This window comes from Mauremys mutica, chromosome 1 (genome assembly GCF_020497125.1).
Source record: "Mauremys mutica isolate MM-2020 ecotype Southern chromosome 1, ASM2049712v1, whole genome shotgun sequence".
NCBI lineage: Eukaryota > Metazoa > Chordata > Testudines > Geoemydidae > Mauremys > Mauremys mutica.
In genome coordinates, this window is record NC_059072.1 from 331,163,887 (window position 1) to 331,191,745 (window position 27,859).

The 27,859-nt window shown below is 42.9% G+C and overlaps 2 protein-coding genes across 4 annotated transcripts in view; one reads left to right on the top strand and one right to left on the bottom strand.

Annotated features, from left to right (window-relative positions):
• The window catches only part of DYNC2H1 (dynein cytoplasmic 2 heavy chain 1), a 368,188-nt gene extending 367,805 nt beyond the window's left edge, over nucleotides 1–383 (bottom strand). The window contains exon 1 of the mRNA XM_045019043.1: nucleotides 12–383. Coding sequence (XP_044874978.1) covers nucleotides 12–218 — 207 coding nt within the window. The 5' untranslated portion in view covers nucleotides 219–383. The remainder of the gene's footprint in view (nucleotides 1–11) is intronic.
• Nucleotides 1–27,859, top strand: DCUN1D5 (defective in cullin neddylation 1 domain containing 5). Of its 3 annotated transcripts, XM_045019025.1 has the most exons (9): nucleotides 1–168; nucleotides 6,935–7,090; nucleotides 13,315–13,406; nucleotides 16,312–16,382; nucleotides 16,829–16,920; nucleotides 22,840–22,948; nucleotides 23,032–23,136; nucleotides 23,903–24,005; nucleotides 24,834–27,859. In XM_045019025.1, the coding sequence occupies exons 4-9, from the start codon at nucleotides 16,341–16,343 to the stop codon at nucleotides 24,887–24,889; spliced, it is 507 nt and encodes a 168-aa protein (XP_044874960.1). In that variant the 5' UTR covers nucleotides 1–168; nucleotides 6,935–7,090; nucleotides 13,315–13,406; nucleotides 16,312–16,340; the 3' UTR covers nucleotides 24,890–27,859. The 3 variants fall into 3 exon arrangements, with proteins under 3 accessions (XP_044874960.1, XP_044874952.1, XP_044874967.1); XM_045019017.1 differs by lacking the exons at nucleotides 1–168; nucleotides 6,935–7,090 and adding an exon at nucleotides 10,103–10,435; XM_045019032.1 differs by lacking the exons at nucleotides 1–168; nucleotides 6,935–7,090; nucleotides 13,315–13,406 and adding an exon at nucleotides 10,104–10,435.

Sequence of the window (27,859 nt, forward strand, 5' to 3'; positions counted from 1 at the left end):
CCAGGACGTACCTTGTTGGACACGGTGAGCTGGGTGCCCGAGTGCTGCACAGTGAGGAGGAACTCGTTGCCGTCGTCCAGGAAGCTGGCCAGTTGGGGGCTGGCAACGAGCGCACTGGACGGGTCGGTGGTATCGGCCGACGCTGCCAGGCCGAAATAATTTGCTGCGGTGAGCGCTATGAAGCGTTTCCTCTTGTCTCCCTCCCCAGCCAGCGACATGACGGCGGGGTGTCCCCCGCGGGGCGGGGGAGTTACGGGACAGGAGAGCTCACCCGGGGGTGGCAGGTAACTGAGGGGGGCTCATCCACAGGCTCAGCGAAAGGCCTAACTCCGTCTGGCGTCCCCGGGTTGCCAGGACCCGTCACTATGGCGACCGAAGATGGCGGCCGCGGTACCGCGGAACGCTCGCGCGCTCGGCTGGAATGTCGGGAACGCGCCGCGCCCGCCGCGGACATTGGGGGAAAGGGGAGGATCGGAGCGAAGACGGGTACTCGCTAGCCGCTCCCCGCTAGCATCGATGCAATCCCCGCCCCCTCTCCTCACGGGAGGGGCAAGGGTGGGGATCCTGAGGAACCCCCTGGTTCCGCCACCCTTCGCACTTCCCTGTCCCCCCTCCTACCCCAAGCCTTACCGCCCCCGCGCCTCTGTTACAAAAGTGCTACGTGCAGGCGTGATTACCTAGCCCCTGTAACCCTACCTGACCTGGTTTTACAACACCACCAAGTCACGTCACTCCCAGGATATTAGGAAGCTGAGGTACTTACTATCTTTTATTAGACCAAGTTCTGTGGGTGAGAGAGACAAACTTTGGAGCGATACAGAACATTTCTTCAGGTCTGGGAAAGATACCCTGACTGTCACAGTTAAATGCAAGGTGGAACCGATTGTTTAGCATAAGTAATTAGCGCATATGCTAAGGGACCAGTCAAGGTAGAGTGGCCCATTAACACCTCTGCAGTCATGAGACAAAAATGGTTAGTGGGTTACAAAAAAAAAGGAGCAGTCTGGTGGCACCTTAAAGACTACACGGGAAACTTCAAGTGCTGTTCACACTGGCACTTTTCCTCAGTATAACTTTTGTCATGGGGGAGGGGGGCGCGGAGGGAAGGGGGGACATGTTTTTAACACCCTTGAACAACAAAAGTTTTCCTGAGGAAGTGCCAGTGTAGACAAAGCCTTAGACATAGCCACACTGCTTATTACAGCAATCTGTAACCCTGAAGAAGTGGGTTTTTTACTCCAGAAAGCTTATGCCCAAATAAATCTGTTATAAGTGGCTTGTCTCCACTTACATTTTATAGTGCTCTAACTTGCTGGCTCAGGCACGTGAAAAATCACCCCCCCGAGCGCAGCAAGTTTGAGCGCTTTAAAGCACTACTGTAGACAGGCTCCAAGTGCTCAGAGGCTCCCTTTGGGTGGATTACCAGGAACGCTGGGAGAACGTTCTCCCAGTGCTTGCACGTAACCACCAGGGCCGGCTCCAGAGCCCAGCGGGGCAAGCACCCGCCTGGGGCGGCCCTTTCCCGGGGGGGCGGCAGGCTGGGCCGGCGGACCTACCGCAGTCATGCCTGCGGGAGGTCTACCGGAGCCCCGGGAGCAGCGGACCTGCCGCAGGCATGACTGCGGAGGGGACGCTCGGCCGGCGGCTCCAGTGGACCTCCCGCAGGCATGACTGCGGACGGTTTGCTGGTCCCGCGGCTCGGCTGGACCTCCCGCAGGCATGCCTGCGGCAGCTCAACCGGAGCCGCCGGACCAGCGAACCGCCCGCAGCTGCGGGAGGTCCAGCCGAGCCGCGCGAACAGCGGACCCTCCGCAGTCATGCCCGCGGGAGGTCCGCTGCTCCCGCGGCTCCGGGGCGCCTCCCGCGCATGACTGCTTGGGGCGGCCGAATTTGTAGAGCCGCCCCTGGTAACCACACTCACTCTTTAAAGCACTGCTGCAGGAGTGTTCCCACAGCAGGGCTTTGAAGATTCCAATGTAGACATACCCTGAGGGCATGGTTACACTTGAAGATGTAGAGCACAGTAGGGAAAGCACTGCAGTCTGTCCACACTGACAGCTTCAAGTGCACTGGCATGGCCAAATAGAATCATAGGCTTTGGCTACAATTGCACTTCAAAGCTCTGCCGCGGCAGCGCTTTGAAGCGCTAAGTGTAGTCAAAGTGCCAGCGCTGGGAGAGAGCTCTCCCAGCCCTGTCCGTACTCCACCTCCCTGTGGGGAATAACGGACAGCGCTGGGAGCCGCGCTCCCAGCGCTGGGGCTTTGACCACACTGGCGCTTTGCAGCACCGCAATTTGCAGCGCTGGAGAGGGTGTGTTTTCACATCCTGCTGCAGCGCTGCAAATTTGCAAGTGTAGCCAAGGCCATAGAATCATAGAATCTCAGGGTTGGAAGGGACCTCAGGAGGTCATCTAGTCCAACCCCCTGCTCAAAGCAGGACCAAACCCAACTAAATCATCCCACCCAGGGCTTTGTCAAGCCTGACCTTAAAAACCTCTAAGGAAGGAGATTCCACCACCTCCCTAGGTAACCCATTCCAGTGCTTCACCACCCTACTAGTGAAAAAGTTTTTCCTAATGCCCAACCTAAACCTCCCCCTCTGCAACTTGAGACCATTACTCCTTGTTCTGTCATCTTCTACCACTGAGAACAGTCTAGATCCATCCTCTTTGGAACCCCCTTTCAGGTAGTTGAAAGCAGCTATCAAATCCCCCCTCATTCTTCTCTTCTGCAGGCTAAACAATCCCAGTTCCCTCAGCCTCTCCTCATAAGTCATGTGCTCCAGCCCCCTAATCATTTTTGTTGCCCTCCGCTGGACTCTCTCCAATTTATCCACATCCTTCTTGTAGTGTGGGGCCCAAAACTGGACACAGTACTCCAGATGAGGCCTCACCAGTGCTGAATAGAGGGGAATGATCACGTCCCTCGATCTGCTGGAAATGCCCCTACTTATACAAACCAAAATGCCATTAGCCTTCTTGGCAACAAGGGCACACTGTTGACTCATATTCAGCTTTTCGTCCACCGTAACCCCTAGGTCCCTTTCTGAAGAACTGCTGCCCAGCCATTCGGTCCCTAGTCTATAGCAGTGCATGGGATTCTTCCGTCCTAAATGCAGGACTCTGCACTTGTCCTTGTTGAACCTCATCAGATTTCTTTTGGCCCAATCCTCTAATTTGTCTAGATCCCTCTGTATCCTATCCCTACCCTCCAGCGTATCAACCACTCCTCCCAGTTTAGTGTCATCTGCAAACTTGCTAAGGGTGCAGTCCACACCATCCTCCAGATCGTTAATGAAGATATTGAACAAAACCGGCCACAGCACCGACCCTTGGGGCACTCCACTTGATACTGGCTGCCAACTAGACATGGAACCATTGATCACTACCCATTGAGCCTGACCATCTAGCCAGTTTTCTATCCACCTTACCGTCCATTCATCCAGCCCATACTTCTTTAACTTGCTGGCAAGAATACTGTGGGAGACTGTATCAAAAGCTTTGCTAAAGTCCAGAAATAGCACATCCACTGCTTTCCCCTCATCCACAGAGCCGGTTATCTCATCATAGAAGGCAATTAGGTTAGTCAGGCATGACTTGCCCTTGGTGAATCCATGCTGACTGTTCCTGATCACTTTCCACTCCTTTAAGTGGTTCAGGATTGATTCCTTGAGGACCTGTTCCATGATTTTTCCAGGGACTGAGGTGAGACTGACTGGCCTGTAGTTCCCTGGATCTTCCTTCTTCCCTTTTTTAAAGATGGGCACTACATTAGCTTTTTTCCAGTCATCCGGGACCTCCCCCGATCGCCATGATTTGTCAAAGATAATGGCCAATGGCTCTGCAATCTCATCGGCCAACTCCTTTAGCACCCTCGGATGCAGTGCATCCGGCCCCATGGACTTGTGCTCGTCCAGCTTTTCTAAATAGTCCCGAACTACTTCTTTCTCCACAGAAAGCTGGTCACCTCCTCCCCATACCGTGCTGCAGAGTGCAGCTGTCTGGGAGCTGACCTTGTCTGTGAAGACAGAGGCAAAAAAAGCATTGAGTACACTAGCTTTCTCCACATCCTCTGTCACTAGGTTCCCTCCCTCATTCAGCAAGGGGCCCACACTTTCCTTGACTTTCTTCTTGTTGCTAACATACCTGAAGAAACCCTTCTTGTTACTCCTAACATCTCCGGCTAGCTGCAACTCTAAGTGTGATTTGGCCTTCCTAATTTCACTCCTGCATGCCTGAGCAATACTTTTATACTCCTCCCTGGTTATTTGTCCAATCTTCCACTTCTTGTAAGCTGTTTTTTTGTGTTTAAGACGAGCAAGGATTTCACTGTCAAGCCAAGCTGGTTGCCTGCCATATTTACTTTTCTTCCTACACATCGGGATGGTTTGTTCCTGCAACCTCAATAAGGATTCTTTAAAATCCAGCCAGCTTTCCTCGACTCCTTTCCCCGTCATGTTATTCTCCCAGGGGACCTTGCCCATCAGTTCCCTGAGGGAGTCGAAGTCTGCTTTTCTGAAGTCCAGGGTCTCTGTTCTACTGCTCTCCTTTCTTCCTTGTATCAGGATCCTGAACTCGACCATCTCATGGTCACTGCCTCCCATTTGAGGCACTTGCAGCAGCACTGGGAGCAGTGTATTGTGGGCAGCTATCCCAGCATGCAAGTGACTGTAATGTGCTTTTCAAATGAGAAGGGTGGGGTGGAGTGTGACAGGGAGTGTGTTCTGTGTATGTGGCGGGGAAAGAGAGTGGGTTTTTGGGGTGCTGAGCATGTGTCAGCTTGCTTTCTTGTAAGTTCAAACCCCTCCTCTCCTCTCCCCTGCCTCTTTCTCACTCACTCAAAGCAAACAGTAAATAAGCAGCCAGCTTCTCCAAAACGGAACTTTGAATGGGCATTTCCAAATTCCTGCAGCCGATTTCACAACAATAACAAGAGTGGCCACTTGATTTAAGGGGATTATGGGACATTACCAGAGGCTGATCACAGTGCAGTAATGCAACACCTCGTTCACATTGGCACCGTGGCACTCCAACGGGGGCGCAGCAAATGTTATTCCACTCACTGAGGTGGAGTACCAGCAGCACTGTAGCTGCAGAGTCAGAGCATTCTACGTGCCTTGCCAGTGTGGACGGGGAGTGAGCTAGGGCACCCGGGGCTGCTTTGTTGTGCTGTAACTCGCAAGTGTAGCCAAGGCCTTAGTCTTTAAGGTGCCACTGGACTCCTTGTTTTTGTAACCCTCTAACCTCTTTTTGTCTGATGACTGCAGAGGTGTTAATGGGCCACTCTGCCTTGAATGGTCCCTTAGAATATGTGCTAACTACTTATGCTAAACAATCTATTCCACCTTGCATTTATCTGTGATGCTTGGAGTACCTTTCCCAAATGTGAAGAAGAGGTCTGTGTGGCTTGAAAACTTGTCTCTCTCACCAACAGAAGTTGGGTCAATTAAAGATATTACCTCACCCATCTTGTCTCTCTAACACCAAATGACATTACTTTTACTTCTTCCCACTTTTGTTAATGTTATGGTTACTACTCAAAGGAAAAATAACACACACAAAATATTTAAAAAAAATAAAGCTGGTTAGGAAATATTTTTTCCTGCAAAAAATGCTGATGAAAACATTTTTATTTTTTTGTTTAAAATATTCCACAAGAAAAAAAAAGAGGGGGTGGGAGGATGGAGGTTGTAAAAAAAAATCAGAAAACAAAAATGTGTTTTCAACAAAAAACAGAAATGTATTTATTTTTGCAAAAAATATATATTTTTTTTCACAAAACTCCATTTTCCAACAAAAAAAACTTTTACCTCTGAAAAATGTGATGAAGATTTAATAATAATGGGTAGGCTAGGTAAATGACAAGTAGAGAGACATTTATTTCTTTGTTGATTTAAAAATGTCTGGCTTGACATCTACAAATTATTCAGATATCTAATTTGTGTAATTATGCATTATTATTAATGGTGGTCTCATATTCCTATCCCCATCTACTATCTACTACAGTCAACTGTTGCATCTTGTCTTTAATCTAGACTTAAATTCCTGGAGAAGGGACTGCTTACTGTATTTTTACAGCACAACGGGGTTCTGAATTTGACTGAAGCCTCTCAGTGCAGTCTAGGATGTTGATCAAGTGCTTCCGCAGTTTCTTTGAGAGTCTGTGGCACAATGCTGACAGATTGTGCCACACACTCTCAGTGCAGGTGTCATACAAATAAATATTTATAATACTGTTATAACAATACAAATCACAAATGATTTTTTCAGAATTATAGTCTCTGAATCTTGATAACTTTCTGATCACATGGCCATTTCATCTTGTTCAAACAGTGCCTTCTGCAGTGGCCTGTTCAACTGTTACCATGCTTTCACCCTCTGAAGCCTGTTTGCTGCTGCTTCTGATGTTTTCACTGCCAATTAATATGCATTTTTAATTAGGTACTCTCCTGTTTATTCACTTTTTGCTAACACTTTCATCTGGAAAGCACAGTTTTTACAATTTCTGTAATATGCAGTTTTCTTTCCAATATTTATCTCAATAACCTTGCTTTGACTTGGTTATCAGTTACACCACAAATAATTCAGACTCTAATGAACTGTACATGTTAAATGTTCATATTCACATGACTTAGCTTTGTTATGTAAACCTGTAACCATTATCTTGCTAAAGTGTATCAATGTGGGTGAAGAAATTAAGGATATTATTGACTCCTGCTAAGAAGTCACAGGTACAGCTGTCCCTGAATTAGGATCTATCACCTAACTGATCTCAGTGCAAATAAGGACAAGGAACAAGAAAAGGTAAACTAAAAAAGTGCTTTATTTAACATAAGGTAACTATATGGACAAAATATCTCAGTGGCTTGCACAGATATGAAGCCCAGAACCCTCACCCTCTACAAATGACAGACAAAGGTATTTATACTTTACAGAACAAAGTTCGTCTGATCATCTGCCTCGGCCTCGAGATGTTGGATCCGGACCTACCACTGCGCTTGGGGATGACAGGTGGCACAGGGGGGACTCAGACCTTTGATAACTGCTGAACCAGGATTAGGATCAGGATCAGCATCGGAATTACTTCTCAGGTAAGTAACTGTGGTGGTTTCTCTCAGAGATCTTATGGTGGTTCTTGATCTGACTATGCGATTGCGGGCTGCCGCTAGGGAGGACAGCACCTTAGAGCCTGTGTGTGGGGCTTATCCTCTAGTCCAGTGGTCCCCAACCTTTTTGTGGCCAGTAGAACATTCATGTTTTCAGAAGAGTGTGGCGGGCACCGTCAATTTTTCAAGGCTTATTTTGTATTTGTACATTAAATAATAATTAAAAAACAGCATATTTAATATTACATAATATATGAATCGCTAAGATAAAAAATGTAATTTTACATGTAAAAGGTATTAGATTAAATTATTCGGCAATTACTCTTTCACCTTACCATGTGAATTTCCTCTTTTTTATCTACCTGTAAGAAAAATTAAGGAGTTTTTACAAAATAAATACCATAAACAGTTTTCATCTTATTTATTTAAAAAAAGTAAAACATTGTTGAACTGCTGGTCCAAATATATTTATTATTCTTACTTTAACATAGAATGAAGCCTGCAGCCCCAGAGTTCTCTGTCCCCGGCAGGCGTGGGGCCACAGCTTCTTTCCGGCTTAAGCCACGGCCCCGCACCTGCCAGGGACTGAGAACACCGGTGCCCGCAGCCCCGGAGTTCTCTGTCCCCGGCAGGGGCAGGGCCACATCTTCTCTCCGGCTTCGAAGCCGGAGAGCAGGGCCCGATGCCTGCCGGGGTCTGAGAACACCGGCACCTGCAGCCTGCAGCCCCGGAGAAGCCGGAGAGAAGCCACAACCCCGCGCCTGCCAGGGACAGAGAAAGCTGGTGCCCGCAGCCTGCAGCCCTGGAGTACTCTGTCCGCAGCAGGCTTGGGACCCCAGCTTCTCTCCCCTGCTGGGCACTAGGCGGGCACACATAAATGCCCCGGCGGGCGCCATGGCACCCACGAGCACCGCGTTGGGGACCACTGCTCTAGTCTCTAGGCAGATTAGTGACTACCTGACCAGTGCCTTTCCTGCCTTTCCACAAAAGACCGCCAAACTCAAACAAAAGGGCGCCAAATTTCCAAAGAGAAGAGTAACCAACATGGCTGCCAAACAACTACTAGAAACCATTTAAGATGGAGATTTTAACAAATTTTTGACATTACCATTTCCCAGGTAAATAATACAAGATACCACATAGACATAAATCAAAGCATGCATATTAAAACATAAACACATGAATAATACTGTACAATCTGACCCAGAAACTAGTTTCTTGTAAAGAAAATGTTACTTTCCTATGTGATGTTCTTGGATGTATCACAGTATTCTTGAAATTTTTGCATGACTTTGTCTAGCGCAGTGGTTCTTAACCTATTTACCATTGTGGGCTGCATATGCGGTTCTCTATATGTTATGTGGACAACACAATAGATATACTATCTGTATGGCCCTGAGAATGTCACATGGGCTGCAGCTGTGTGCTGACTGGTTTTAGAACCACTGGTATAGTGGTTTCCCATTCCCCTAATTTTACTGCTAGCACAGTGGTTTTCAACCTGTGGTCTGTGGACTCCTGGAGGTCCAGGGAATGGGTCTAAGGGGTCCACAAAAAGATGTCATTACCACAGAAAAGTGGTTTTCAACCTGTGTTCCGCAGACCCCTGAGGATCTGTAGACTATGGCTAAGATCTCAAAAGGGGTCCACACCTCCATTCAAAATTTTTTAGAGGTTTGCAAATTTAAAAAATGGTTGAAAACTACTGTACTAGTAGACCCCCAGCGCCTGTAGGCAGGGCCGGCTGTAGGCACCAGCCCAGCAAGGAGGTGCTTGGGGCAGCCAACGGTGAGGGGCAGCACATCCGGCTTTTCAGCAGCGGGTCCCTCACTTCCTCTCGGAGCGAAGGACCAGCCACTGAATTGCTGCCGAAGACTGAAGCGGCGGTGGTAGAGCTGCCGCAGATCGCAATCACGGCTTTTTTTTTTTTTGCTGCTTGAGGCGGCAAAAACCCTGGAGCTGGCCCTGCTGTAGGGCTGTCATACAGCAATGTTAAGGATTTCACCCTTTCCAGTTTCTCAGTAACTCTATAGGCTTCCAGAAAAGTTTGGAAACGTTTTATCTTGTCTTTGTCCAACTCTCCCATCCAGGCTGAAGGATTCAGGAACTTCCTTTGCTCTGGTTTTGTGAAAAGTTTAGTTTACTTCTGACCCTATATTATAAGGCTGTGACATACATGAGTGTTGGTGTGAAACTGAACAACTTTATTTCTTGACCCCCCACTCACAATGTAACTCCACTGTTTACTGTTACAGTCTACTGTGCCCCTTCAACATCATGTATCGCCTTTATGCCCACCCCTCTTGCACGGCCACCTCCCTCCTCGTCCGCACCACCACCAGGGGACTGCTCCACTGACAGTGCTATCCATCATCAAGGCGTCAGCAGGCTGCTGGTGAAAGATGCAGGGTAAAGCGGGGGCTGTGACTAGTCTGGTGCCTCACACATCCAGCCCAGCAGGGTGTGGGAAAGTTGTCCAGCCAGGGAAGCGGGCTGAGCCGGATGAGCTGCCCCGGGCGATGAGCACTCCAGGAGATCGCTGCTGGGTGTCAGGGCAGACGGGTAGCTCCTGGAAGGGAAGCTGCCTGGGACAGGGAAGCCGTTCAGGGTTGAGGGCAGGGACCTGCCGTTGGAGGGCTTGATGCGTGTGTTGTAAGGGGAGGGGTCCATGCATGGAACTGGCTACCGCTGCTGGCCGGGAGGGTGAACCAGGCAAAAAGACTCATCACGGGCCGGGGACTGGCCAGAGAAAGGGACTTTCTCACGGGCCCGGCGTGCGGGGAGCAGCTCTGAGGCAGCCCCGGGCGGGTCAGCGGTGCGGCGCCGGGCGTGCGGACATAGCGCCCGCAGGGCAGCTCGCGACGCTCCGCCCCGCCCCGCCCCGCGTGGGGCGCTAAGAGGCGTGTGCGCGCGCGGGGGTGGGTGTGTCAGGCACCAGCACTGGACCCGCCCCCCGCTGTTAGTCCCGCCCCTCCCCGCGATTCTGTCACTTCCTGCTCCCGTCCTGCCGTCCGTGTCCGGGTCGCGCCGCCGGGTCCCTCCTTACCCGCCCGCCCCGGGACACGCACTTTCCCTGCCGGGGCAGAAGCAGCCGCCAGCGGCGAGGCCCGGGCGGCTTGTGAGGGGAGGGGAACGCGGGGCTCCTCTCCTCGGCCCCGCGAGGCGCCTGGGGCTGTGCCCTGGGGGGACGCGCCTGAGGGCCCCGGCTGCCTGCAGCGGGGCGGCCCCTCCCGCTCCCCGAGGCAGGACGATGCCGGTGAAGAAGAAGAGAAAATCCGCGGCGGCGGCGGTAGCGGATGAGACCGGCCTGAAGAAATGTAAACTGGGCAGGTACCGTATCCCCGCCCCCCGTGGTCCCTGCTGCGGCGTCGCTAGGATGCAGCGTGGGGGCGGCGTTGCTGGGCAGCGGGGTGTCGGTGCCGCTGGGCACGTGTTGGTGCCCCAGGGCGGGTGACACCGAGACCTGCTGCCACAGCTCAGAGTGGATGTGAAACGGGCTGTGGCTTGGCGACACGTGTCCTCACGTCGCGACATCAGTTGCCCGCGACATCCCATGGTGTCATGGCATATTGACACATGCCGTCCTGTCAGGGCAAGGATGTTTCGCGTCCTAGGCGAAACTTCCACCTTTTGTGCCCCCTCCTGTGCCCCTTCCCTGAGCCCCCCCGCAGCAGCTCCTTCCCTCTGCCCTGAGGCACACCCCCCTTACTCCACGCAGGAGCACCCCAAGCACGCCATCGCAGCTTCACTTCTCCCGCCTCCCACGCTTGTGGCACCAATCAGCTTAGGCGCTGCAAGCCTGGGAGGCGGGAGAAGTGAAGCAGCCACGGCGTGCTTGGAGAGGAGGCGGGGCAGGGGTGAGCTGAGGCGGGGAGTTCCCCTGCATGCCGCCCCCCCCCCCCCTTACTTGCTGCAGGCGGCCCTCCCCGCACTCCCCTGCCCCAGCTCCCTCCGCCTAAATGCTGGTGGCGACCAGGGCGGCCGGATCACTTGCTGCCGAAGAAAATGGCACCCCCCAAATCCTAGTGCCCTAGGCGACCGCCTAGGTCGCCTAAATGGTTGCACCGGCCCTGCGTCCTGTTGCTCTGATATGGGGTGTTGTATCGCAGCAGAGCGGCACAGCCATTCAGTGCAGCACATAGTACAGTGACAGTTTGACATAACATAATGGCGTCACAGACACATCTTGCATGTTGTGGCATGGTCTCCATGTTTTGCTTGTTCAACAAGGAGGGGACTAGCTTTCAACCCTGCCTCTCTTTCCTGTTCCATTTTGCATAACTGTGCCATTTACTATGGAGCTTGGGTTGCTCCCAATATCTGTCTCCTTGTTCAAACCCACTGCATCACACTTGCTGTTCTATAGATCTGGGAGGCTGGGTTTCATAGTACCCATAATCTCCAGGTTAGGTTACAGTATCTAGCAGAATGGGAGTAGGGCGGCAGGATTCACAACAAAACAAGGAAGCCTAGAATACCTGAAACAAGTGAGAAGCATCTCATTAAAATTAATGAATATACCAGAGGTCTGCTGAGTATCTAAAGTACCTTTTCAAAGGCCACTTGTGCTTCAGTACCAGATAAACAGATTAGAGCAACAATTAAACATTATAATACACTCATCTGAACAAAATATAATAGGAACTAACCAGTATAGTTTCTGTAAAGGGAAATTGTGTCTCTCTAATCTGTTAGAATTATTTGAGCATGTCAGTAAAATAGTAAGTGGAAGAGAACCAACTGACTGAAGTTATCAGGACTTTCAAGAAGCCTTTGAAAAGTTTCTTACAAGAGACTCTTAAGGAAATTTAGTAGCTATGGGGTGAAAAGAAAAGGATTGTCATGGATTAGCAATTTGCTAAAAGTCAGAAAACAATATGAATGGAGCAGTCAGTTTTCACCATGGCAAAAGATTAGCAGTGGAATGCTCTAATGTTCTGTATCAGGACCAGTGTTTTAAAAAAGATATTAAACTGGAAAAAATTAACCAAAACTCACTGTATAGCTTTGTTTCTTCCTAACTATTTACATTTTTAATCTCAAATTGATAGATGCTTTTCTGCAGCACAGCGTTAAATGCAGCTTGTCATTTAAGGCCTGATTTTACAAAGTGCTGAATGTCCTGAACTCCCAGAGAATTTTGCAGTGTTTTATTAGGTGATAAATGTGCCCAGCACCTCACAGCATTGGAACCTTCTTTTCTTGTTTGACACGTCTCATTTTAAAGTTGCCATGAAGGAATTACATACTTCCAAATCCTCTTTTACCATCAGTTTTTACCTCATTTTTACATAAACTAATAATGTAAAAGGATGTCTTCTAAGTTTGAAAGAAGACTTTTTCTAAAGGTGTTATAGTTTGTAAAAGATGATGTGACCACTTCTAATTGAAAGAAATGTAGGTTATAAAATGTAATCTATGTAGAATGATGGACTGTACAGTTTTTACTTCATACACATTTGCATGTCACAATGAAGTAATCGGGGTTTAGTGCACATATGCAAGGGCAGAACCTGATCTTTACTGTCTACATATTGTGTGTGTAAAATTAATGGATTTACCATGGATTGTTTATTGTTATTATTTTCTCTGGCATCCAGACACACTGTGCATGCCCATTTAAAGGATATGTGATGATATAAACAGATGTTTACATTAGAAAAAGAGAACAACATTTTTCAAATTTATATATGTAAATAAAAATAGTGTGACTCTCAAAGGTGCTGAACTCTGTGGTTCCCCTTACGTGGGATTTGTGGGTGCTCAACACTTCTGAAAAATCAGGCCACTTACATTAGGATGTTTAGTTATGGATTTAGAAGCCTAACTAGGCACCCAGGTTTAAATATTTGGCTGACAACATAAGAACTATTGCTGTTGCATTGATATTTTGACAGACCACATCCTTTTGTGCTCTTGCAAACTAGTAGTATTTTTAAATATCAGACAAGGAATATTTGTGATAAATTTGGCAGTGTGAGAGAACTATCTACAACTCTTATTAATTAATAGAATTTATGTGAAGTACTGTATCAAACTGCTGCCCCTAAAACAAATTCCATATATGCTGATTGTTCATGAAGACATTTTTTGGTTTAATTCTGACTAGTAAGGAAGTATTTGGAACTTAATAGAAAATAGTCATTTCTAAAAAATGAGGAACAGTGGATGTAACATTTTAGGCATCTTTGTATGTGTATTTTTATAAGCTATTGCAGATCGCAAGCCTCTGGTAAAGTGATAAGTGGAGAGGAGCATTTTTCAAGCAAGAAGTGCCTGGCTTGGTTTTATGAATATGCAGGTATGGAAGTAACTACAGACATGTTTAAAATCATATGGGTTTGTTTGAAATTAACAAGCTAATAATAAATTAAAGAAAATTAACACTTGTTTTTTCACATTAATGTTTTTCTGAATAAATAGGCCATAAGACACATGAATTGGTGTTTCTTGTACAATTGTTTCTAGCTAAAAAGTACGCCTCTAACTTCTTTAGAATCCACATCTCTTTCCCATCTCCTCCTCCTACTCTTCTACTTGATCCGTACTCCAAAGGCTTATTACTTACTGTGGCCTTATTTAAAATAATACAGCTGTGTTGCATTGTACACAGTGGTTATCCAGAAGCCATCAAAGTGTCCTTCCTATTGATTCAGGGAAAACAAAACACAGTAAAACAGGGTGCGAAAAGATTCTCCAGACAGTGAAATAACATCTGATTATCTTTTGCATGACTAAATTGTGTTATTTAAAACATAATGGGGAGGGTCACTCAATAACACTGCATTAGTTCATAATACTGTACCCTATTTTTTGCTTTAATTTATGACAACAAACCAACCCCACAAACAGAAAATATTTGTTTTAAATGTTAAAGTTCCCTTTTTTATACATTAAGCCTGCTGTGCAGCTGATCACTCAGTTTAACAAAAACTCAGTGTGTTTTGTGTAATTTGTTAACCACTTTTTGCTGCTTATTTACTACTAAACAGTTAGAAATTGGGCCTTAGGAAATTGCTAATGTTTACAGAGCCCTTCTTCTCTAGAAAAACAACAAGGAGTCTGGTGGCATCTTAAAGACTAACAGATTTATTTGGGCATAAGCTTTCATGGGTAAAAAACCACTTCTTCAGATCCACAAAAGCTTATTTCCAAATAAATCTGGTAGTCTTTAAGGTGCCACTGGACTCCTTGTTGTTTTTGTGGATACAGACTAACACAACTACCCCTGATACTTGACTTCTTCTCTAGATTACTGATTAAAATTCATCCTAAATAGTTTGATTAAGTCATTCCTGTTCACTAACAAATGTGAAATGAGTTGGTTTTGTCCACTAGGAATTGGATTGAGTATCCATATCACAACTGACACCAATTGACACTTATTTTGATAGTCTTAGCTGAGAAGCGAACTACCTTCTCACCTCTAGTGGTGGCCGCTCCAAACTACATTTGAGGCGGATTAGCCTGGGCTCTGCCACATCTTTCCAGTGGAAAAGTAGAGGATTTCAATCTCAAGGACTTTTGGTCATTAAATTCATAGTGCTTTTATGAAATCTAAATTAATGTACAATTTGCAGTTTTATAGGATCTTGAACTATGTGAATTTATCTTCTATATTTTAAAAAAAAATAATTTATTTATCATTGCATATTAACCAGTGGACTAAATGTTTTAAGGATACAAGTAAATGATTTCTCTTCTAATCTAAACATATAATCTTTTTTAAAAATACATTAGGTAGAGAGGAAAAAACTCTAACCACAATGAAGTTGCAACCCATTGAATGGATTTCATACATAGTGCCCTTTACAAAGTGCAAGTGTCTGATCCTGCAAACACACTCAAGTACTTCCATTGAAGTCAATGGGGCTGTTAATTATAAAGGAAAGTTCCTCATATTTGTAACAGTTTGAAGACTGAATGCTTAACTAGTAAATATATTCCATGCTCAAGAAGACCAGGTACTTGGACAGCAGTGTGCTACCTTGTACTAGATGTATAAACCAGTGGTTGTGCTCTGCAAACCAGATTCGCTTTCCTGTCTGCCAATAGCACGCATTACCTGAAAAGGAAGTAACTTTCAGTATTTTGAATTGACTATGGCTCTCATTCCATTAATCATCAGAATTACCAAAATTTTTTAACGAGTTCTGATTCAGGATCATAGCCATGATCCTGCTAAATTAAGATGGCTATAATGCCTGGAAAAGTATAGGTCTCTCTCATCCCTTCCAACACTATCCGTGTACCCCCCAAAAGTAGTAATTTGCAAAATTACCATAGTTGTCCCAAAAACATAACATGCACCCTTTTGTAGTTTGGTAACATGCTGTTTTAGTAGATACCTAAGTAATTATCCAGGACCTAGAAAAATGGTATGTAAAGTAAATAGACCTTCTAACAACATGTGTCCATCCAGCTTTGTTAATAGCCCGGTTGGAGTAATTGTTTCAACTCACTCATCGGAAATATCTGAAGTACCAGGGAGAGGTTCATAGCAACAATGTAATGGATAAACCCCAGAATATGTCTGTATGTGTTTTGTTTTTTTTTTTAATATGATGCCAAGTTTGCTGCTTGTCAGAGGCTTTATTATACAAAGGGGCAGCATATAGCATAAAACCAAGCGTAACAATCCCAGCAAGCTCATCCTTAGATGCTATGTAATACATTTAATGTTATCACACTATTATTATTTATTATAAAATTGCATCCAAAATGCTAAATTATCAGCTAAACTGAGGCTATGGACAATTATTAATTGGTAAATAATTAATTTCATATAACTTGATTCCTCCCCTGAAAATTTAGGCTTAAACCATAATGTCAGCAGTACTTAAAAAATAATAATAAAAACAATAGCTACTTGGCCTCAGTGAATGCTTTCCTTGACAAAATAGCTGTTGTAGGTCTTTGTTGACTAGGTCAAAGCATGTTGAAGATGACTAAGTTATCAAATAGCCTATGAGGTTACTTTGTAAGTGATAACTGGTACTCTTTATTTTTCTCTTCCCCTGTGTAACAGATAGGGTCATTTTCTACCACAAAGGCTATTGATACAAGTAATGCTGTAATTCTGTGACAGTTCTTAAATGTAATCTTCTATTTAATATCTCTTGTTTTTATGTATGTAACCAAAATTAGCAATGATTATAATTTGAATGTTATATATAACTAAGACTGATTTCTTTTTGGTTTTGAAGGTCCTGATGAAGTTGTAGGGCCAGAGGGAATGGAAAAGTTCTGTGAAGACATTGGTGTTGAACCTGAAAACGTAGGTTTTACTGCTGAACATTAATGGAAATTTAAGTAAATAAATTGATAACCTTTTTTGCTTAAGACTAAATGTAAACTTCAGTAAGTGAAAGGGGAAAGTATTGTGGCTTCTTAATTATGGAGGCTTTATCCTGTATTCTCAAGGTTACAATTGGGGAGGTTTGTTTTTTGTTTTGTTTTTTAAGTGTGTCAACTAAGTTTATTTTAAAAAGAATAGATATACTTTATTTTCTGAAATGTAGGATTAGGGAAAGATTGTCACATAGAATTCAACTAACTTACTTACATTTCACGTTTTGGAATCCTTTAAGTCTGTAGCTCAATCATTTAATTATTTGAATGTTTTAGATGTTCTTGATAAAAATCTAGATATCCATTTGTAAATTATAGTTGTAAGTATTGTGTTCTTTGTATACTGACATTTTCCTTTTTTTTTTCCCTTAGATTATTATGTTAGTTTTAGCCTGGAAATTAGAGGCTGAAAGCATGGGATTTTTTACCAAGGAAGAATGGTTAAAGGGGATGACCTCGTTACAGTAAGAGTTTTTTATACATGATAGCATGTTCAAATTTGTGTTTAAGGAAGCAGCTAGTAATTACCCTTCTCTCAATTTCTAGATAGTATGCAGACCTGATGATAAAATATAGCACCTTTTGCTCATAGATCTCCAATTCAAACCTGGTCCCAGTCAGTCACTAGGAGTACTAGACATATGCCATCAAATCATCAATGTAATGATTTATCTGAAATGATTTGGTGGTCTTGTTTCAGACCCTAATAGACTAATGTTCACTTAGCAAAAATCATATCTTGAAATGTCATCCTAGTCAGCAGAGACACTAGTGAGTGGATATGGAGATATATCGTGTTGAGGTATATTGGTGTGTAAAATGGGGAAATTTGCATTATTGCATCCTACACCAACTCAGTGGATAGAGGATTTCAATATCCAGTCTCTATTGCTGTCAGTCATCTTTATCATTATAGGCAAGGGGCTGGAAATGACACCTTTGGTTACATTGCCTAATTCTTTCCATTGTAAAAGATTATTGGGACCATTCTTTGAGAAGCTCTCATATCTCCATTGTTCACAGGTCTTTGATATTGTCAGTGGGAAAGCCCTGAAGCTAGAGACATCTTTCCTTTCTCTCATGAAATTCCATCCAGCTTTTTGCCGAGATACTAGTGAAATCAGGATTTCCTTTCTTTCTCTCTGTTGCTCAGGAAACTTTTGACAACATGCCAAGATAATAAGTAAATGTGAACATTCTAAGGCTGGGCTGCTACTGCAACAGCACACACTGTAATGGAGATGCTAGGAAAGTGCCAGAGCAGCTGTAGTTTGGGGAAAAGAAAGCTGGGCTCACCCCTCTGATCTGGCACATGACTCCAGTAGCCTCTGTGATCCCTGAAAGTGTGTCACATGGGGCAGGATTCTCCACTTCCCAGTGAGTGCTGGGGAAGAGAGAGAGTCAGACTGGGGTCCATTCTGTAAACCCACCTGAACCCAGCAGCTCATTTCCCCCCTCGACCTCCAAGGGCCCCATGGGGCAGGAACTCCCTCTTTTTTGTTTAAATTGTTTTAAAGAACTTTTAAGAAATTGCATACAAAAAACTGCAACCTAAATAACATTCTTTTGACAAAGTCAAGCACTGGAAAGTTAGGAAATGCCAGACTTACAGTTGCCTCTTCAACCTTAATTCAATCCCTTGTGTATGTGTATTTTGATACAGTCTTTAATTACATGATTACATACTATTTTTTTCACAGGACCTCTGCCTCAGTCAGTGCACAGGATGGACACACAAGAGGGCAAAATTAAGGTTACTTGTGCAACTATACATCTAACATTTCCTAACTTTGGAGTGATTTACTATGCAACCTAAATAATAATTTTAACATACTAGGTTTTTTGTATGCAATTACTTATATTTTGTCCCAAAGTGGGCTTTGTAGATGTGCGAGACGATGGTTTCTTGCCTCAGAGATCTTATATTCTACCTAGAAATTGACATGGAAGAAGACGAATTTAAATCTGGGATTTTAATTAAATTTAATTCCGTATGTAACTTTCACCCTTTTTAACTCTTTTTTCTTTGTTTTTAACCATAATTATTTTAGTCCTTCCCTTTTTTAATACTTCAAATGTTGTTTTAACGGAAACTTATTGACAACTCTTTTCCTTTGAATCATTGGTTCTCCTTTTTTCCTTTATAAATAAAACAATAAGAAGTCACCAGGACCAGGTGGTAGTCAGAACTACTAACTGTGATATGTAACTTATCCCTTAAATCAGTCTCTGTACCAGATGATTGGAAGATAGCTAATGTAAAGCTGATTTTTAAAAAAGGCTCCAGAGGCAATTACAGGCTAGTAAGACTAATTTCAGTACCAAGCAAATTGGTTAAAACTATAGTAAAGAACTGAACAATCAGACCCAGATAACAAAATACATTGAGGAAGAGTTAACACGTTTTTTATAAAGGGAAATCATGCCTTACCAATCTATTAGAATTCTTTGAGGGTGTCAACAAGCATGTGGGAAATGTTGATCCAGTTGATGTACTGTACTTGGACTTTCAGAAAGTCTTTGACAGGGTCCTACACTGAAGGCTCTTAAGCAAACTAAGCAGTCATGGAATAAGAGGGAAGGCCCTCTCATGGATCAGTAATTGTTTAAAAGATAGGATACAAAGGGTAGGAATAAATGGTCAGTTTTCACAATGGAAAATGGTAAATAGTGGCATCCTGCAAGGATCAGTACTGGGACCTGAACTGTACAACAGATTCATAAATGATCTGGAAAAGCAGGTAAACAGTGAGATGGCAAAGTTTGCAGATGATACAAAATTACTCAAGATAATTAAATCCAAAGTTGACTCCAAAGAGTTACAAAGGAATTTCACAAAACTGGGAGACTGGGCAACAAAATGGCAGAAGAAATTCCATGTTAAGTGCAAAGTAATGCACATTGGAAAACATAATCCCAACTGTACTTACAACATGATGGGGTCTAAATTAGCTGTTACCACTCAAGAAAGAGATCTTAAAGTCATTGTGGATAGTTCTTGAAAAACATCTGCTCAGTGTGCAGCAGCAGTCAAAAAAAGCTAAGAGCATGTTAGGAGCCATTAGGAAAGGGATAGACAATAAGACAGAAAATATCATCATGCCACTATATAAACCCATGATACACCCACACCTTGAATACTGTGTGCAGATGTGGTCATTCCACCTCAAAAAAATATAAAAAGTGGAAAAGGTACAGAGAAGGAAAACAAAAATGAGTGGGGTATGGAACAGCTTCCATATTAGTAGAGACGGGAACTCTTCAGCCTAGAGAAGACATGACTAAGAGGTGATATGATAGACCTCTATAACATCATGAATGGTGTGGAGAAAATGAATTAAAATGTTATTTACCTCTTCACATACCACAAGAATCAGGGGTCACCAAATGAAATTAATAGGCAGCAGGTTTAAAACAAATATAAGAAAATACTTCTTCACACAAGCACAGTCAGCTTGGGGAATTTATTGCCAGGGGATGTTGTGAAGCCCAAAAGTATAACTGTTTTTTTAACAAAATTAGTTAAGTTCATGGAGGATATCTACATCAATAGCTATTAGTCAAGATGGTTCAGCAAGACAACCCCATGGTCTGTGTGCCCCTTAACCTCCAACTGCCAGATGCTAGGATTAGATGACAGAAGATGGATCAATTGAAATTGCTCTGTTCTGTTCATTCCCTCTGAAGCATCTGGCACTAGCCATTGTCTGAAGACAGGGTACTGGGCTAGATGGACAATAGGTCTGACCCATTATGGCCATTCTTATGTTCTTATGAGCATCATTTAACTTTCCTTCCTGCTTAATTCCTCCGCATCATCACCTCTCCTTCCCTTCTTCTTTAGCCCAACAGAAAGTAGTAAGTTTAATGTAAACGAAACCTTCCACCAGTTATTTCATTCAGTCGATCATCTGACATTGTGGGACCTCTAGTGCAACAAAGATCTGCTTCTCTGCTACTCCCACTGCAGCTGTACTATGTCCGTGGTCTACGGCACTTTATAAGCTGTCCACTAATAATTTGGAAGAAGTTGAAGGGACTGCTTCTTTACGTGACTGGAGAAACAGGCAGCATGGATTCAATCCTCAGTGCACTTCTGTTCAGTTGAATCAACCATGGTACAATTGGAGGTGGGAGCTGCAGAGAGGCCTTCTCTCTCCCTTGCAGATGGAAAAAAAAATGGTTCAAATAAAGCATATATATGTCAGTACCATTTAAGCCTTGGAGTTTTATGATATGGGTGGTGTTATTTCGTTTTGTGAGAGTACTGGACATACTAGCATAAAGCTTTGTTTGTTGTTCTTTTTTAAAAAATCTGGTAGATAAGTAACCAATGAGAACTTGGTGACAGACTGCTTTTGTCCAAAAATCCAGGTTCTTATCTCCGTGTAAGGTGTCTACTTTCCTCTGATGCATCAGGTATCACTAAAGGCAGGATACTCTGCCCGATGGACAATGATTATTATGGCATTTTCTATGTGAAGTTTGCCTTACGTAGCCCCCAAAATAGAAGTCAAAGTGCCAATCGTTCTTGGCATTATATTGGCTTACATATTGCATACCTATATGTTTTGCAGACATATTTGTTCTATTTCAGTTAATGTCAGGACAAAGGTTCCAACAATGAAAGAGACAGGCTTGCTATGTATGCATCTTGTTTTTTTTTTTTAAATTTAACTAGTGTCCAGAGTGTAAATTGACAAATACATGGTTCAGGCTTTCTTGGGAGGATAAATAAAAACTGAACTAATTTAGATCTTGTTGTTGTTTATGTAAGGGCTCACCATATTTTACAAAACAAATAAGGCAGGGTTGAGGTTAACACATGTGTTAAGTGTAAAACTAATAGTTTTTGTAATCTGTATGTACAATCTAATTATTTTATTTACTGAGCACTGATCTCTGCACTCTACAGATTTGGCTCAGGGTCTGTGCCATTTTGTGTGGTTGCTAGTGCCCTCCACCAGCAGCAAAAAGTCTGCTAGGTAGAAGTTGTGACAGAGCAAAATGTCAGCAGTATTCTTCCCCTAGGAGACGTAGAGTGAGCCAACACAACCCAAAGTAGGAGATGCTGGTTGGGAAGGAGGCGCATCATCTCAGCAACATGCACTGCAAGACTCCTAATAGCCTCTCTTTCATGTATAACCCTTGCAATAGAACCCCAATGGCGTGCAGAGTTAATATAACCAACTGCTCTTCTTTGAAGTGAATCTCTACAGAGGGATTCACAGGTGAAAATTACCCATTCTGTGCCAGTGTTGGTGAATCTTCTAGCCCAGACACTTTTTATTTTTTTAAGAGCCATGTTAGAAACATATTTCCAAAGCTATTTTTAACAGAGCCAATTTCTTGAGCAATAATTTTTATACTTGTAAATTCTGTTCTGTAATTTGTGAACCACTTTTTTCTGCCAGTCCCAGTTTAATGGGCACTGAGCAGTTCATGCTGTGGTATTTGCTCTCAGCTTTCAGTTAAGTCATATAAAAGAGGCTCTAGGACATTTTGCATAGTGCTTGAGCAATTCTGCAACTCATATGTATAACTAATGAAAATTTGTATATGCAAGGTGTGCAGCATAGGGTCTTTACTTACAGCTAGATTTTGCTGCACTTACTGACACTGAACGGTACCTTATTCCATAAGCTTGAAATACTTGCAGAGCAAGCACTGGCTTGCTAAACCCAGGGTTGTGAGTTCAATCCTTGAGGGGGCCACTTAGGCATCGGGGCAAAAATCCGTCGGGGGATTGTTTCTGCTTTCTGCAGGGGGTTGGGCTAGATCAGTGGTCCCCAACCTTTTCGTCTGGCAGGTGCCAGACAAAGGACCGTGGCGGTGGTGGAGCACCCGCCGAATTTCTGCGGCATTTTGGCGGCAACGCCTCTCGATGACGTCTCGTCAGCGACAAGTGACGTCATCGAGAGGCGTTGCCGCTGAAATGCCGCAGAAATTTGGCAGCATTTCAGCGGGTGCTCCACCGCCGGTCAGGACCCGGGCACATTTAGATGCCCCTGCGGGTGCCATGGCACCCACGGGCACCACGTTGGGGACCCTGGACTAGATGACCTCCTGAGATCCCTTCCAACCCCGATATTCTGTGATACTAAACAAGTAAGCTAGGAGAATCTGGTCCATAGTAATTTAAAAGGTCGTACTTTGAATAGTACAAGAAATGAATTTAAACAGTGTACTTGGTAAATGGAAGTTTGTTTACATGGCCTGAGCATCCCTAATGTCAGTGACTTGTGAATGCTTCTGAAAAACAGGTCTATATTACCCTCTGCAAGCATGTTTATGATAGGCGCAAAATTGACCCTTGCATATAGGGTTTTTATTAGTAGTAGTATTATTATTTATTTAACATTATTTATTTGGTTTTGTTTAAGGTGTGACTGCACAGAAAAGTTACAGAGTAAGTTTGATTTTTTGCGGTCACAACTGAATGACATTTCATCCTTTAAGAATATCTACAGATACGCCTTTGATTTTGCAAGGGTAAGTCTGTCTGATCATTAGAACATTTGAGTACAAGTTCCTTTATCAATTTTTCCTAAGTGCTCCTTTCTTTGTAATTTTAGGATAAAGACCAGCGAAGTCTTGATATTGATACTGCAAAATCTATGTTAGCACTTCTGCTTGGAAGAACATGGCCACTGTTCTCAGTATTTTATCAGTACTTGGAGGTATGCACTCTATTATTGTTTTAAAAAATAAATTGTCTCAGCTGTTTGGAGGGTGACATTACAGTGTGCTGCTGTAAGAAGAAGTTTTGAGGATTGTGCACCTCTCTGTGAGGGTATAGCTATATTGATCCTCCATTGCACCTTGATTGACACATTTGTGAAACAGTAATAGCTTCTGTATATCTCAAAGGAGAACTTATTTCTCCTGTCCTCTGCACCCTCCCAAGCCCAAGGGAGCTGTAATATAAATAGCTGAAATTTCTTTCTTCTCATATCGAAAGGTAAACTTGGAATTAAATGTGCCTCTCTACCACTTAAGCCACTACATGACCCAAAGTGAGTATCTTTGGGGACTCTACTTTAGCTCATAGCCTGGAGGGAAAGGAGAATCCCTTGCTGAATTTGATTCAGGGCAAGATGTAAAATACACCCTTTTGTGAAAGATTCCCAATAACAGCCACTAGATTCTCCTGGTATTTTTATCTTCTGGATACTATTCACAACCAGTTTCCTCAGAGAAACTCTCTGGATTCTGCAGAGGGTTGCAGAATATATCCCCCCTAATCTTCTGTTTGTTTTTTCAGCTGGTGTTATATGCCCTGAGATACCATTTTGATGGGCATCTTGTGAATTGATGAAATAATGGATGTCAGTATCCAGTAAGGGAATTGTGTACATTGGGAAATAACTCAAGATGACTCTAGAAATACTAAAAATTAAATATTTTTATCAGATTCCCTGATTAAATATTTTTTATTTTTCTTAGCAATCAAAGTATAGAGTTATGAACAAGGATCAGTGGTACAATGTGTTAGAATTCAGCAGAACTGTGCATGCAGATCTTAGCAACTACGATGAAGATGGTGCATGTAAGTGTTCATAACATTGTTTATTCAAGTGTAGTTTCAATATTCCCAGTTCCCAGAATGGAGGAATAAATTTAAGTTCCATGAAAGGAAACTTTACTTTAAAGTACAAAATATAATTTAGAATAAATCTAAAGAAAAACTGGCCCGATGGCTTACAAATAGGCCAGATCATCATCAGTTGTTAATTGGTGTAGCTCCCTTGAAGCACACAGAGCTGTACCAATTTTCAGGAGCTGAGGATCTGATCCATTGTGTTCAGCTGCTACATGACACCTGGGGTTTGGACACAACCTGTCTTTTGAGCCAATGAATGCTGGGCTCCAGTTAAACTGAAGCAACATAGTTTCCCATCCTTGGGGAATGATCTGTGGTTTTCTTCCAGCCAGAGCTAAAGTACAGTCAAGTATATTACATTTTTATTGAATAAGGCATCTCATATTGCTCCTTATTCTAGACAATAGCATGCAATTTTGAAATCTTTAGCAAAAGGGAATTCTTTAGCCTGGTTTGTAGCATAGCTCTATTAAGATGTTAATTTAATATCATCTTACTAATTTAATAAAATCTTCTCAAACTGTCAAATGCTTTATTTTAAAAAACAAACAAACAAAACTTCACCTTCTCCAGCCCCCAAATACAACTCTCATTCATCAGTTTCTGGTGTGGCATAATTTTAGTTATCTTAAATTCTTCATAAACATTTGATCATAATAATTGACACTGAACACTACCTAGACTAAAGGATTTATCCTTTATAGTTCAAGAGGAGACTAAGAAGTAGTTTTTAAAGGCTTTGCATCTTGTAACTTTGAACATTGCTATTTCCAGGGCCTGTTCTCCTTGATGAATTTGTTGAGTGGCAAAAAGTTCGTCAAGTGTCATAGCAAGAACTTTGAAGAAAATGCAGAATTTTTTGATGCCCACCTCTGTACAAACTAATGAGACAAAACCAAGGGTTGCGTTTTCATGCTTATGAAAGACTTTACAGTGATTTTTTTTTTCCTTTTTTTTTTAAAGGAAGTTTTCTTGTTCCATGTGATATGGGCATTGAACCACACCTCTTCTGAGACTGAAAGTTGGAGTTTGTTTTTGAGTCTTATGTTTATAGCATTTATTTCAGAACAATAAAGATCCAGATTTGTGACAAAGGCCTAAAAGTGAAGGATGTCCCTTGAGTGTGAGTGTGGTGTCTATTTTTGAAATTCAAAACTTCATGTTTTACTTTCTCAGAAATGCCTTTTGCTATGAGTTGTGTGGGTTTTTTTAAATGTGCTTAACTGGCACTGGAGTGTGCTGATGGTATGATTGTCTTGTGCGATACAAGTTAGAAGGAATGACTGTTGATCTTAGGCTCCGGGTGGTATTTTATTTGCATACTAGTATCAGACATAGGTTGTGCCACAACATTCATCTCCAGGTGGAGACAAAGGCCTTAAAAATTCATTTTTCTCCACTACTCAGTCAGGGCTGTATCATTTAAAGGCATGGCCATTTTAAAAAAGTCGTATGTGCATGGCTCCATATGCTGTATAGCTAGAAAATAGTCACTTGTATATCAAACGGTACTAACGTTAATACTGTTTGGTACAACAAGGTAGCTGGACATTCTTACCACAGTTTAGTCTCTGGATTGCTTTGAGTGAAAAGCGCAATTTATATTTTAAAAGGGAAATCTGAGAACACCTGATGACTTGGCTACAAGGCTAATTTAGGTTCTTATACATTAGACTAGATGCATTTACAAAGGTGATCCTCTTAACCGTTGCTCCCTGAAGGTTTTTTTGATATTTAAGGCCAGAAGGGACCATTAGATCATCGAATTTGTTCTCCTGTATATCGCAAGCCATTACATTTCCCCCAGTTACTCCTGATTGATCCCTATAACTGCTTTCCATTGCCTCATTTTGGCATCTGATACCATCTCACAGCATTTAAATCTGGGGGACTGGTATCACTATACTTTCCTATCAGTGAAGATGGATGCCACATTGAAGTCTTGGCATACTCGTGAAGAAGAAGGGGAGAAGTTTAATGAGAAAATGTGGAAGTCTGGGATGAGTAAGGGAATGAAGCATTTGTGACCCCCTGCCTTATTATATTATTACTTATACTGTAGTAGAACCACACAGCTCCAATCAGTGATCAAGGCCCCATTGTGCCAAATGCTGTAAATGCAAAAAATAAAAAACATAGTGTGCTCCTTGGGGCAGGGACTACGCTAGCTGTGACTTGAAGATCTTTGCCTCAGGGAAGTGATAACTCTTTTGCACACATTCTATCCAGGCTCAGGAAAGACAAGGCAAACTCATACCTGATGTACGGTAACTTTTTTCCTGGTTTCAGTAACTACTTTACAGTAGACAAAAGGGGGGGAAATAGTGTCTCCATGTTCTTCTTGTTCTACAGTAGAGAAATGTTACTACTCTTTCTAGATTTACCTACTGTTCAAGGTGCAGGAGACAATGACAGCCAAGGCTGTCCCATGAGCAGTCTTATAGGGGGTCACTTTATACTGTAGATTTACACTTCTTTTATGGCTCTGTCCAAGTGAAGAAGCATTGCAAAAGACATTGAAACATTTTGAGCTTGCTATGCTTATACAATGTCTCGTCTCCACACACACACATACTACAGCTGTTCTAAGCATTTTTCAGGCCTTTTAGAAAGAAGACCTTTGCTTAAGTCCAGCTGATGTGTGCTGTCTACAACATTGTCTCCCAAGAATGAAAGCCACACGTTCTGTATTTGCTGGTACTTCTAACTTCATCCACAACACCGTGCCTTTTGTTTGGAAATTACCCTATATCTCCTGCAGAGAAGCAGTGCCAAGTCCTTTGAGAGTTATTTCAGCAGTCCCAGAATGCATTACAGAGCAAGGGTTATAAGGTATGTGGGATGAGTATGCACCAGGAAAAAGTTCTAAGGAAGAACAAAAACTGCTATTTAGGTGCCTTGAACTGTTGGAAGAAGCAAAACATGAAATGAATTCTTGAAGTTAAGCAAGGATATCATTACCGGGAGAGTGTTCAGACCCTGTGAGGCTCAGAAAGATTAACTCTTTTCCAAAAGTCTTGGAATACAGGTTAAGACATTAAATATTTGTAGTGTGAAAAAAATTATCCTTGTAAGTAATTGGGAACTGTTGTGAATTCTGTTTAAACAAGATGGTCCTAGGAGGTGGTAATAGTGTGAAACGGAGTGATGCATCTGCCAATGCCCAGGTGTTTAAATACTTAATGTTGAGATACAAATGATATATCTGAGTGTCTTTATATCTCTGAAGTTTTTGTCAGTATTTCTGTAATAAATCCATATTTCAGGGATTTATAACTTGATTGTGTGTGGTTGAAAATCATATGAATTACTGTATAACTACTTAGCCTGGGAATGAATGTATTTAGACTTCTAAAAAATCAGTATAATTTTTCAAATTGAATAAAACAGAAGCAGGTTTTTAAAGTTATGTTTTTGTGCTCATAATTGCAAGTCGGGCTTGTTCTTTAAATGTGAACTACTGGCTTGCACAGTTTAAATGTGGACTTGTCACTTTAGCTGTTTTGTTGGAGGGGAGAGTACTTAAACCTCTCTACATCTTATTGCAGATAGGTGCCAAAAAGGCTACTAATGTATTTCCTTGTGTGTCCATGTCCACAAGCCAAATCTGAGTCAATCTGAATGCTTTAGCCTCAGAATTTAGTTTTGCTTTGCTCAGGAGCATTTCAGTCAATGGATTAAAAATCTACAACTTTTTCATTATATTAAAAAAAGATAATTCACAAGTAAAATGCCTTGTCACATTTATGACAATAAAAGCAAAGAAACGTAAGTGGAATAAAATATATTGTCTTCCAAAA